General features: G+C 35.4%; 1 protein-coding gene across 1 annotated transcript in view; it reads left to right on the plus strand.

Moving 5' to 3' along the window:
* The window catches only part of Cped1 (cadherin like and PC-esterase domain containing 1), a 263,515-nt gene that overhangs the window by 61,950 nt on the left and 188,428 nt on the right, over positions 1-13,137 (plus strand). The window contains exon 5 of the mRNA XM_046422379.2: positions 3,668-3,743. Within this exon, the coding sequence (XP_046278335.1) occupies positions 3,668-3,743 (76 nt within the window). The remainder of the gene's footprint in view (positions 1-3,667; positions 3,744-13,137) is intronic.

The raw sequence follows: 13,137 nt of genomic DNA on the forward strand, positions 1-13,137 counted from the left end.
GTGCTGGGATCAAAATCTTTTAAAATGAGCATTTTATTTCTCCCAATTTCATCTCTTGGAAATATCCCAGGGTATGAATATCATTATTATTTTATATACGAGTACTAGACCTTTCAAAAAAGTTTTGTGCCAAGTTAGAAAAATTGCAGTCTATGTATAATACAGACACTGTATTATTTGTATTTAAAGCATTCAAACCCAATGTAATATTGGTATTTACTAAAATGATTATTTGACTGATAATGACATGTCAGTGTAGGTTCATTAAGTGTAACAAATGTACCATTTGTGCTGAGGATGTTGAAACTTGGGAGCATGGGATATTTGGCAAATTTCTATGCCTTCTGCTTAGTTTTGCTGTGAACCTAAAATTGCTCTTTAGAAATAAAGTAAAAGCTATGAAAATTATTGCAAAGTTAAACTGAAGAAACTCTTCACTATATAAGTCAGTTAATCCAAATTAAAACTCTGATGATATTCCACTTAGTAATGATGCAAAATTATATATTTTGTGATAAATTTAAAAACAAAAGGCATTAAGATATAGGAGAACATTATTAGCTTTAATAATCCAAAGGGTTGGATTGGAACACTGTATAATCCATGACCCTTGAATGTTTTCACCTTTTTGTACTCAGTTGCTCCTTATTTCTGCTTTAAATTGCTACATTGTGATTGTACATAATAATAGGATACATTATGTTTTATTCATATATGTACATAATTTAATCAATCTCATTCCCCAATCTTCCCTTTCCCTGTCTTTCTCCCTCCTCAGATCTGCTTGCTCAACTCTATTGATTTCTTTTCTATTGATATTTTAATGAGTGAAAGTTTTAATTTTTCCATTGTGATGACCAAAATATGGGACAAGAACCACTCGGAGAGGGAAAAGTTGACTTTGGCTCATGGTATCAGAGGTCTCTGTCCACAGACAGCAGACTCCATTGTTCTGGGCCCAAGGTAAAGCAACATGTTCCAAGGGCTCAGTGGAGAAAGCTGCTCAGCTCATAGCAGGGAAGCCTAGAGAGAGCGGGGAGAAAGGGCTTCTAGGAAGATGTACCCTTCCAGGGCAGGCTTCCAAGTGTCCCACCTCCTCCAGCCATTCCCCACCTGCCTAGTTACCATTTAGCCCATTTAAACTAGGATGGACTGATTAGTTTACAGCTCTTACACTTCAATTCTTTTAATTCTGAATATTTCTATAGAAACACAGGAGATTTGGGGGATACCTCACATCCAAACTATAACAGTGGAATATATATCAGATATGTAAATATATCATATATATATACATCATTGTGGTTTATTTCTATGTCAACTTGAATAGTTTGGTAGATTGCATTCCCTAGTATGTCCTTACCCTCTCCCCTTCTCTCTATCCCTCAATCCCTGTCCTGTACTCTACTGGTCTAATGTCAATTTTTGTGAGTTGCTCATTTAACTGCTTAATTTGTTGCTCAGTTCCAGAGCTGAATAGAGATGATATTTCTGGTGTCACATGTCACCACGATTATATCGTCTCCCACTCTTCAGAATTCTAAAGATATACTTTGGAGGAAAGAGCACATGGAGAAGTCATTGGGTTGTGTGCATGGGGTGACTAAGGGAAATAGGAGGCAGAAGTATAGGATGTTGCTTCACTTGGCTTGACTTTGATTTTTTGAAGCAAGTCCTTTGCTATTCCTGATTCAGTTTATCTTCCTGAACCTGTGCCTCACATCAAGTCATCTCTTTGACAAGACCCAGTAATCTATCCTTGTGTCTGAAATACTGGCTAGCCGTATTCTACCATTGCTGTATCTACATAAATTCTGTAGTTATTGTTATTCATTCACCAGGACTCCTCAATTCCCTTCAGTGTGCATAGGATGGGATGGCATAACACAGTTGCATCCACAGTGCAGCACATTTACTCTGAACCCTTTAGGAGAGAATTAGAAAAGAAATGGAGCCAGTCTCTGGCCTTTGATGCTGCTTACGTAGTACTGGATCTCTTTCTGAGTATTTCTATCAAGTCACTAGCAATGGTGTGATTGCTGCCTTATGTGGAGAAAATGGTTCAATTTCATTGACTTTCAAAGCTTGTCAGAATCTAATTTAGAAACAGACTTTGAGTGTTCATTTAAACAACCACAATCATTTCCATTCTGGATTCTCAGTACCTTAGCAGTGTTCTGCCAGTCCCTCCAGCTCCTCTCGAGAATTCTGAATTGAAGCATCCAGAGCTTTATGGTAGCCCTTATTTTCTTACCATCAGACCCTGAACTCTCATTTTTGAATTTGAGAAAAATATACAACCCTAAAACAAAAAATCTACTGCCCTGACAGCCTTTTCCCAATTCCCACTGCAAATGAGTGTAAGCAACTTAGATTTTGGTATCCTTGTAGACTTTTTAAAAAATACAGTATTTAGGGTGCTCCTAATGCAGTAGTGGGTTCTGCTGAAGCCCAAGCTTCATTCATATAGGATCTGGGCTAAAGTTTGTTCTTCTTCTACCTATTATTGAAGGAAAGGAAGTTTACTAAATAAATAAACAGGTTAATAAGATTGCAAATGTTAGAGGATATTTAATTGATGCAATATTTCAAAGCACTGTTGTTAATGAATCATTTTTTAAAACACTACAGCTAATTATAGAATTGATAAAATCTTAGACCCGAAGTAGAACTCAGAGACCAAAGGCTCTCAATGCTTTATTTTACAAAGAATAAACTGAAATAAGGCAGAAAGATACACTCAATGTGACAATTCTATTAAATGCAAAAGTGACACTATAACCATGTTTTTTGGTGTCCTCTTTTTTTTTTTCCTCAAGAAGAGCTGAGTTCCTTTTATCTAGTCATGCCAGCAGGGCACAATGGAGAAACTACAATGGTTTGTTAAGTTAGGATGAATTAGTTAGAAGGAAATCAATAATGTCTCCAAAATGAATCTGATTTTTAAGCCAATTCACATGGATTTCTTTTCGTTGGTTTTAACAAGGTTTTACCATATGTGGCCTTAGTTTGGGGATTTAGTTGATGACAGCTTATTAATCTATAAATTCACAAAAGGAGAGAATTAAATTTGTTTGCATCTTTTCTTTGTAAGCAAAAAAAAACTATATTTGAATTTATGATAGAACTTACAAGTCTTTCTAAGAAGCAATTTTGCTTAAAATAGAAATTTGTGGTGATTGGCTTTCATGTCTGAAAGCAATAATGCCCTTCAGTATGAAGACTGAATGCAAAGTTTTGAAACAGATTTAACACTGAATTACCACTGAATAACTGTGTGACGCAAATCACTGAAGGCTTCTGGATCTCTGGAATTTAGTTAACTTTGAGGTATTTTAGTACTATTTTTTGCAATGCAAAATTTGAAACAGTCAAGTTTTTTGTGTTACTATATTTGCCATAAGTATTTCCTTTTATATGAAGCAACAACTTTGAAATCTAAAAACAGCTTTCAAAAGCATTCCCAAATATTTTGAAGATTTCTAAGGGCAAGATTTTTTTGTTATCAAATCATTTTCATATTCTGAATATGAATGTAGACTCAATTTGAAGGTTGGGTGTGGATGGTGTAGACTGTGCTTTACATGTAGACTCTAAGTTTTTGTGTTTCCTCTGCTTTACCATTTATGAATACCTAACTCAATAGAGTCCTTTTTGTTCTTTTCAGATAAATATAGTGCCAGAAATACAGCAACAGCTTTGCAGAAAGGAAGGATTATGTCAAATAATTAGAAGATTTCCAGGTAATCTTCATTTTGTTTCCTTGTGTATAAACTCATGACATATGTGTCTTAAGCAGACACCAAGCTACCAGTTCTCGGAATACCACCTTTAGGTCCTTTGTCTCTCAGTTCTGTTATCTCCATATCTTCTATAATCCACAGGTTTTGCTGTTGGGAAGATCATGATAATAAGCCTAGCAACGGCATTTTTTTATTTTCCATTTTCCTTTTAATTTTCTAGATGTATATTTCTTTTCCTCTTTTCTGCTTGTCTTTAAAATAATTGCTGCTTTGTCTTAAAAGCAATTGTTTTAGAGTTCTTAGTTATATAAAACTCTGGGTTTTTTTAAATTGTTTTTTATGATTAAGTAATTCTGATCTTAAATTTTTTTTCTCCTTTCTCAAATCCCTTAGAATGTACATGTCTAAGAAAGGATACTGAATGAATAAATTCTGTGTCTTGACTATATTAGGAATTTGGGATAAAAATGACCTCCTCCAGTTTCTGCATAGATTCCCACAGTGGGAAAAAACATCAGAAGGTATATAAGCCTTTATAGATGAAATAAACCCTCACGGACAAAATTATGGCCTACTTTAAAACTCATTGGTGAAGGGGTTCCTCAGATTTCTTATTTAAAATCCATTTAAGATTTAATAGTTTATGCCCCTAGACGGTATTTCACTACATAATTAGAATTTAGATATGCATATCTTTATTTCTGTTTTTTTTTTTTTTAAATAATTTATGTCTTAGTGGTCAGAAAACTGATGATATGTATTAGCCTATCAGCCTCTCCCTGGGATTTCCTTATCCACAGCAAACCTAAACCCCTTTGGCATGCTCTGCAGTTAGGACTATAGTCTCCTCCTGTCATTTATAGTGAAGTAAAATATAAATGAATTGGTAATTCAACTTTCAATTTAAGATACACTTCTAAATAAATAGCTCTATAAATTTGGTTCTGTAATTATTGTTTTATATGACAATTACAATTGACTATAATTTTTTTGGTAAGCTCTAACTGGGTCATTTTTAATTTTATAAAAACGTAATTTTCTGAGAAGTAAAGTAATTTACTTCCATTAATATTATATCAATAAATACACAGCATTCTATTAGTTAAAGCAATCTGCAAAAATATTGTTTGCATTTTGAACAGAGCCTTCAGTGGATTTTTAAAGTATGTTTTCCTCTGTTGTTATTTATGTTTCAAAATGGTTGATTCAGAACATTATTTTTTTTAGCATTGTAGTTAGCAGAATGGAATCATAGAAGTGAAAACCTGTTTATGGTTTGAAGTGGATTATCGATTTAAAAAAATTCCCCAAGCAAGTCTTATATAAGCCTACATTTTACATTTTGCTTCCATAAAATTGGGAAGTATTTTCTGTCTTCGTTTGTTTTAAATATTTTTCATTCTCAAGAACATCTATAAAGTCTAGACATATGTAGTCCTTTTCCCAGTCTGTCTAATATGTTAATTTTCTATTTGTCTCTGTGACTAACAAGATAGTTTCATGGAATACACAGCCTTTTAAATGGAATTATTTCTACTACCATATTATCTTTCTCTAGCTGATGATTTTTTTTTAGATGTGTAGCTTTAAAGGAATGTATTTGCAGCATTATTTTCTGATCTAAATTTTATAAACAGTAGCTTTTGTTGTAGATGCTACTATGATTACACAATATATAATATAAACTCAATATTCATAAAAATAAAAAACATTTTTGTTTATTGTGAATACTGAATATTTAATATTGAATTCAGATTAGATAACAGCATGTCAGTACCTAAGTACTGTTAAAAAAAAAGAAAAATGGTAAGACTAAACATTACACTATATAATCTAGACATTTTATTTATAGCCAAATGACCTATGCCATTTTAGCTGTGTTTTATTTGGAGGTTGATAAAACACAAATTTTGAAACCAGAGACTTAAGATCCATCACTTATTAACTGTGTGACTTAATTTCAGTTGTTGGCTTTCTTTATTGTATAAAGCCAGAAAAATAAACCTTTTCATATGTTTAATTTTAAAAAATCAAGTAAATTCTATATGCATGTATATATGTGTATATAATTTAATTTGAAGAATAAAGCATGTTACATATCATCACTAATGCTCAAAACCTGGTAATTACATCATCCTAGATCTGAAAAATCAAGCATCAAACCTCACAGTACTTGATATTTTCTCTTTTTGCATGATTTTTTATCACTGAGATTTTATGTTTCTGTCAAAAACTGCAAATGGTCTGAAATTTTACCCTGCTTCCAAGCTCACAAGTCAACCTGCCACAGTTTTATAGGTGTTGTCAGAAGACATGAGATACCTAGGTCAGAGACAAATAATATTCTCAGTTACAGCAATAGCAATAGGCAGACTCCCAACATTTACACCCATTCACCAGCTAGGTGACAATTCAGTACTTCCTGTTTTTCTTTCACTAGAGGAACCCTAAGCTTAGGGAGTATGGATCTTTTATAATGGGCAGTAAATATGTCTGCCTTTTGCCCAGATTTTTGTTAGATTGAGGAAAAAAACCCACACTTTCCCTCTCCTGTGGAGGGAGATACCATCTCTATCTTTCATTTATGTAGCTGTCTGCTACATAAATATCTGAAAAGATAGTTGAGAACAAAAGTAGTCAGTACCTCTGTTTATAAAATATGCACCAATATGAAAAATGCATACAGAAGTGTCTCCAACAATTTCAGAGAACACCTGACAAGTTCTAACTCTAAAGCATAATCTGAGTTAGAACTTTGAGCTAGGCTTAAAACTTAATTTTGCTTCAGTTTAATCATCTATAGAAATACGCAGTGTAGCTGTGGACAATAATGTTGAGATCCCATCATTTCAATGCACCTTTTCTCTATGGAGTCTTGCTCTTCCAGCCTTTATCTTCAGCAGTAGGCAGGGACTAGAATACTAAGAAGTGAGGGATGAAATACTGGTGAATGTGGCTGGGACCCATGCAAGTGAGGCAGGACAGAGTTTTGGCCAGATGCAGAGGAGGGTTTGGAGGCAGCACTTAAGGCTAACACAGTATGTTCCTTTCATAGCCAGAGTGTACCTGACCTTAGACTTGTGACTCACATGGAAGGGCATGCATCCATGGAAATTTTACTGACTAGCACCAAGACTTTATTTTTATCTTGCCATTTAAGGCTTTGCCTTTTGATAAAAAAAGTTTTACAATATTTAGTTGGCCCAAATATGTCACTAATACTTTCTGAAGCTTTTTATGAAGTTTGGTTTCTTTCTTTGTTTTTTTTTAATAAAAAAAATTGCCTTCCCATATTAGAACTACAAGTACAAAACAAAACATAAGAGAAATGTTTTACTTGGGTTTTGAGTTGTTGTTTTTGTTCTTTTTAGTGCAGCTTCTCCATCCAAGAAGTCTTGGTGAGGAGTGTGCCAATTTTTTTGCCCATAACTCATTCTTTCCAGTAGTTTTATTTTAGTTTTGAGCATTGGCTTTCATGTGAAGTTTGAAATATATACCAAGATTTGAATCACAGATAACATTTTGAACATTTTAGAATCTATAGCTTCATTTTTTAAAAATAACATGTGAATACATATAGAAAAAAGAATATAATAAACTTTAATATTTTTATATCTAAACAAGTTGAGTCTTTACAAAATTCTACATACCAGCTACCAAATATAAACTAATATCATTGACATAACATAATTGAAATTGTTTTTAAACATTGACCAAAAATAGTCACTTCTCTGAGATGGTACTGGTGATGGTTTCTTTTCTTCTTTTTTGTACTGAAGATTGAATCTAAGGGCTTTTTACCAGTGAGCGACATCTCCAGTCCTTTTTTAGTTTTTTTCTTTTCAGACAGGGTTTCATTAAGTTGCTGAGGCTGGCCTGGACCTTGTGATTGTCCTGCCTCAGCCTCCAGAGTTGTTGGTATTACACTCCTGTGCTACCCCGCCTGGCTGTGATGATTGTTTCTATTACAAATAAAGAAGGCCAAAGTTTGCTTGTTCTCTTGTTCTCCAATCCTGACATACCACTCTGGTTTCAGTGGGCTCCTTGATGCTTCTCTCATTCCAAAAGACTCTCACCTTCAGTGCCACACATGATTATGTTTCTTATGTGAAACATTTTTCCCCCAAGTAAAATTCTCCTCTCTTTAGTATAACTGACTTCAGCAAGGTGATATCAGAAGTAAACTGGTGGAACTAATTCAGAATAAATTACACTCCTGCCCGAGTCATAAGCTTCTTAAATTTATTTGCATTTTTAGAAAAGATTGCAAATCCAATGAATTTCTAATTGGCAGAATTATTGGAAGTACATGAAAATTCCCGTTCAGTCCCTCAGCAAGCCACACATCTCCAAAGCTTGCTGAATCCATCGACTTTTCTGTATCTCCACATTAACTGCCAAGTCCAAGTCAATGCTACCATATCTTCCCACTTCCTTCCTTGCTTCTGTATAATCCAGACTGTAACAAGAGGAATCTTACCTCTACCCTTTCATAAATGTGTAAAATAAACCTCTTAGATTTGCTCTGAGGGACTAAAATAGCTCTTTTGTGCTCTAATTTAATCCAGGGATAGATTTTTGTCTAGAACCGGTGTGACACCTGCTAACAGGGCCCTGATATGTGACATAATAAATTCAGATGCTCCAGAGGCCAAATAACCTGTAGGTTTCCAGGTCTGGTCTGTTATCAAATGTAGACACTCTTCAACAAAAATCATTTGGTCTCCAAGAAGAGCTGAAGACACAGGAAAGTACAAGACAATAGCAAGTGACCTCCCCGCCAGACCTATCTCTCAACATAGTTGCACTGTTGGAAACCTAAAAAAAAATTCCCTCATTTTTCTTATCCTTGTAAAATTCAGTGACCATTTGCTACCATCCAGTGGCCTAGTCTTTCATTACCCCCACCTAGCTCTATGCTTCTCTTTGCTTCTCCCCCTCAGCACATGTTCACCTTCTCCAAAGTCCTTGGTGACTCCAGATTCCATTTTACTCACAAATCAGTTTTGCTAACCTCAGAGGACCACGAAGCTGTGTTTTCTACTAAAACTATGGAGTTGGGAGGGATTGTCAATGTCTCTTTGCTATTTTTTCTTCCTTATTAGTCTCTACCAGTGTTTGGGTCATTCATCCTATTCACTAAGTACATTATCACTTGGGTTAACTTCTCCTGCTCCCCTCCAAACTTGCCATCATTCCTGTCGGCTTTCATGTGTGGACAGATGACCCGTTCATCACTCTGGCTTCACAGCTCTTTGATCTCATCATGTCCATGATCTTCATTACACTTCCACTTCAGGCTCCCATTTCTGTAGCCTTGCTAGGTGAATTGCATTGCCCGGAACTCTGTGAAATCTCAAACTAGTTCACCATTCTGTAATCACAGCTTTTCAGACTTCTTCACTCCTTCAATGCTACTGATACTGAAAAGTCATGTGAAAGTCCTAAGACTTTCAATTCTGCAGTTTTCTCTATCAGTCCTTTTTTTTTTTTTTTGGTCACACCTTTTCCTCTACCAAACAGCGTGCCTTCTAAAGTACTTCCCTATTCCTACCTATAACAATTGTATTTTCCTTCCAACCACAGAAAAATTCTACAATCTGATTTCTCAGCTCATACACAATAAATGTGGTAGTAAGTTATACCAGTGTACTGCTCTCTCTTTCTAGAATGGCTTCCTCACATTGCTAAAATAACAGTTACTAATAGGGCATTATGTAAAAATGTGGATGTGTAACCGATGTGATTCTGCAATCTGTATTTGGGGAAAAATTGGGAGTTCATAACCAACTTGAATCTAATGTATGAAATATGATATGTCAAGAGCTTTATAATGTTTTGAACAACCAATAAAAAAAAAAAGAAAATGCTCACTAGCCCTACACAACCCCCATATCCAGAAAAGCTGGCCTATAGGCAGCCTCCCTCAATTACCCTCTAAAATGCTTACAAAAATACACATCCTTCCCCCAAAATGTTAAGGATTGCTCATGGTCCTATCACTACAGAAGAATCTAGGGGGAAATGTCCATGCATTTGAAGGTTGATGGAACTAAGTGATAGTTCTTGATGCTTTGTTGAATTCAATGTAGATAGAGAAGACCCTCTCCTCCATGGTCAGGATGTATTTCAAAAGGAAAGCCAGCAGAATGTGATGGTGTGGATGTGGTTTTTAAAAGAGATTTTTAACTAGAGTTTTATCAAGTCATCAGTTGGGCTAGACAAATTAGATGCTAGGCTTGAGAGAAGCCAAGTGGAAGGCCAAGGACACATTCCTTCCAAATTGAGCATATTGGTTTTAATATGATAAATAAATAAAGAAGAAAATAAGTATCCCCAAATTTGACTAATCTAGAGATAATTACTGGGGATATTTTGTGTAAATATTTCATATTAAAAGTTTAGACTTTTGTCCTTTTAGACATTGACTCAAGACACTCTTCAAAGAGAAGTCTACTTAATTTGTAGAGCAAGATTTACACTTTCTTCTCTGTTTGTTGTACCTTGTAAAAACCTCCATTGGAGCAGTATATCTTTGTTGAATTTGTTTGAGTGCGTCTACCTACAAAGACCAAGGTTCCTTGAAGGTGGGCCCTTATTTTTTCATTGTTCAAGTTCAATGCATGGTCAGAGTCCCTGTTATGTAATTTTCACTCTAATATTTTTGAATGTTCAAAATAAATGGAATAGAAATAATGCTAATAAATGGGGTCACATTTGTGGAAAAGGACCCTGACAATCATCAAAGAGTCTTGCCATTGTTTAGACTGATTTATCCACTTGCTCAACAGAGTTCAATGTTGAGCTTATACTATGAGACACAGAACAGGAGCAGGAGTAGTAGGAAATACTGTCTTATTCCTCCTGGTCACAATTGCCTATTTTAAATAATACAATATTTATATCAAGGAAGGAACAAATTTCATAGTGTAGTGGCAACTTCCAGGTAGTTATCCTTGCAGCCAAGAGACTGAGCACCTCCTTGCTATGAAAAGGGGCAAGTTGAACTTTTTATCATATTGTTGATTGATCCTTATGGATGTAGGCTAGAGATGGATGAGTAATTCTCTCACGTAGGCTCATATATTTGTGCTATTTTAACCCAAAAGGTTTCCATATTTGTTCACCATTTCTTTTGACTAGAAGCTAAGTGCTGACTGCCAGAGGATGGCGCAGAAAGACAATGGTGAGAGATCTTTTTCACTTGTGCAGTGATGTTTCAGTACTTCTTATAGATTTGCTTTCTGGGCAAATTCTTTATACTGATGGTTCTGTATTCAGGGTGGAGGAAATAAATCTCTCACTTCTTGCTGACTATTGTGTTTTAGCTTCTTTTACACATGGATCCTGTGAAAGAGAGTGAGGATGTATGAGATACGACGAGAAAAATCTAAATCAGAAAGAAGGAAGGAAAGAGCATTGATTGAGATTGCAGTGGATGTGGAGTGTGTTGTTTTTGTAAACTATAAGCATTAAAAAAGAGCACACACAGAAGTGTATATATAATGGAATTTCTTTGCTTAATAAAGGGTAGGATCATCTCTTTTTCATCTTCTTTTTTGCCCTTTGTTTCCTTCCTCCTGGTGGCCCCCCTAAATACCTTTTTGACATGTCTTAGTTAGAATGACTGCTATTCTCTTTGTGTATGCATTCTTTGACAACCACTCCAACAAAATGTGATTTCTTTTTTTTTTCCTGCCATTCCCAGAATTTATTTTCACTCATACTCATTTGGGAATTGTAATTTAATATATAATGTTGCCTGCTACTATTTCATACAAAGGTCTCTTATTTCATCTAAATTGTAAATTTCCCTATGGCTAAATATTTTCTTCATATCATATGTCTCTACCTTAACTAAAATATATGCATAATAAGTGTCCGGATGAGAGCTCTTTTCTTTGAGAGCTCTTTTCTTTGCAACTACAAAACGCAATTTGAACTAGCACAAACAAAAATGAGTTGGTTAGTTGGTTAAATCAAAGATAGATCTGCCTTCAAGATTAACTGGTTCCAGAAAGGATTTCCCTGCCATCCATCTCTCTCTCTCTCTCTCTCTCTCTCTCTCTCTCTCTCTCTCTCTGTGTGTGTGTGTGTGTGTATGTGTCTGTGTGTTTGTGTGATGGTCTTAGCTTCATTTCTTTTTTTTTGTGTTGTCTTCATAATTCTTTCTTTTTGCAGATATGCATTTCTCACATGTTGGGAAGATGGCTGAACTGCTTCCAGTTCAGAACCATTATCATTTCTCTTCACCTCCAAATTGAGAAGCCATTGTGGCTCATCAGACCACCCTGGTCAACATTGTGTCCAGGAGAATAGCTTCTATCAGTGATTGGGCTGAGACTAGTTACCTGGCCACTTTGCTGGCCAGGTAGGTTTTCTAGGAGCTATCATAACAAAGTACCCACGACTAAGTGGTTTAACTAATATAAACTTATTTCCCACAGCTTGGGAGATTAAAAGTCCAACTAGTTCGTTCTCATCTGAGGCCTTTCTCCTTGACTTGCAGATGGCTTCTTTTTCTCTGGGCCCTCATATGGTCTGTATGTCTGTACTCTAATCTCTTCTTAGGACACCAGCCATATTGGGTTAAGGTCTAACCTGATGACCTCATTTTACCTTAATTACCTCTTTAAAGGCCTTATCTCTAAATGTAGTCATATTCCAAGGTACAATTAGGACTTCAACATGCAAATGTCTGTGGTACACTATTAAACTCATAATATCAGAGATGAGTAGAGAAGTCAGGGCATTATGATTGGAAGTTTCCATCGAATCCACATGAATAGGGGAGAATAGGCCTCCAAGAAAATAAAAGATGAACAAAACCATCAGATACCTATTTTGTACTTGATAAGTATTTATTGATTGGCTATGATAAAGTTCACAGAACTTTTTAGGCATAAATAGCCCCCAAATCAACTTAAAGAAGGAGGATATTAATCTTTCCTTTTCTTCAGGACCAAAGAGGTCTGATTCTACCTGCTGGCTACCCACATCCTTTTTTGCTGGTTTTCATGTAGATTTGTCTTCCTGTGTAATGCTTGATTATTTGCTCTCTGAAACCTCAATTCTCATATGCTCCAAGTTCTTGCTTCTGCTCCCTAGAGTTAGCTAATCTGATAAATTAATTAGTGGTGTTATACTTTCTTCTCTCAAATGTACACTTTTTTCCCCATAGGAAATATTTCAACCCAAATGAATAATCCATTGGTGGGAATTTTAGACACAACCGCAGACCAGGCAGAACCCCATGGAAACTGTTGAATTCATGCAATGCCCTGACCACCCACACAGTCTGACCTATTTATAAAATTCACAGCTCAGTCTGTGAACCATAAATATCTAAATTAACTGATCACAACCAAAATCAAATAAAGAGAAGAAAATGATA

The sequence above is a fragment of the Marmota monax genome, unplaced genomic scaffold, assembly GCF_021218885.2.
Source record: "Marmota monax isolate L192 unplaced genomic scaffold, Marmota_monax_Labrador192_F-V1.1 WCK01_AAM20220418_F8-fsc00027, whole genome shotgun sequence".
In the NCBI taxonomy this organism is placed as follows: Eukaryota; Metazoa; Chordata; class Mammalia; order Rodentia; family Sciuridae; genus Marmota; species Marmota monax.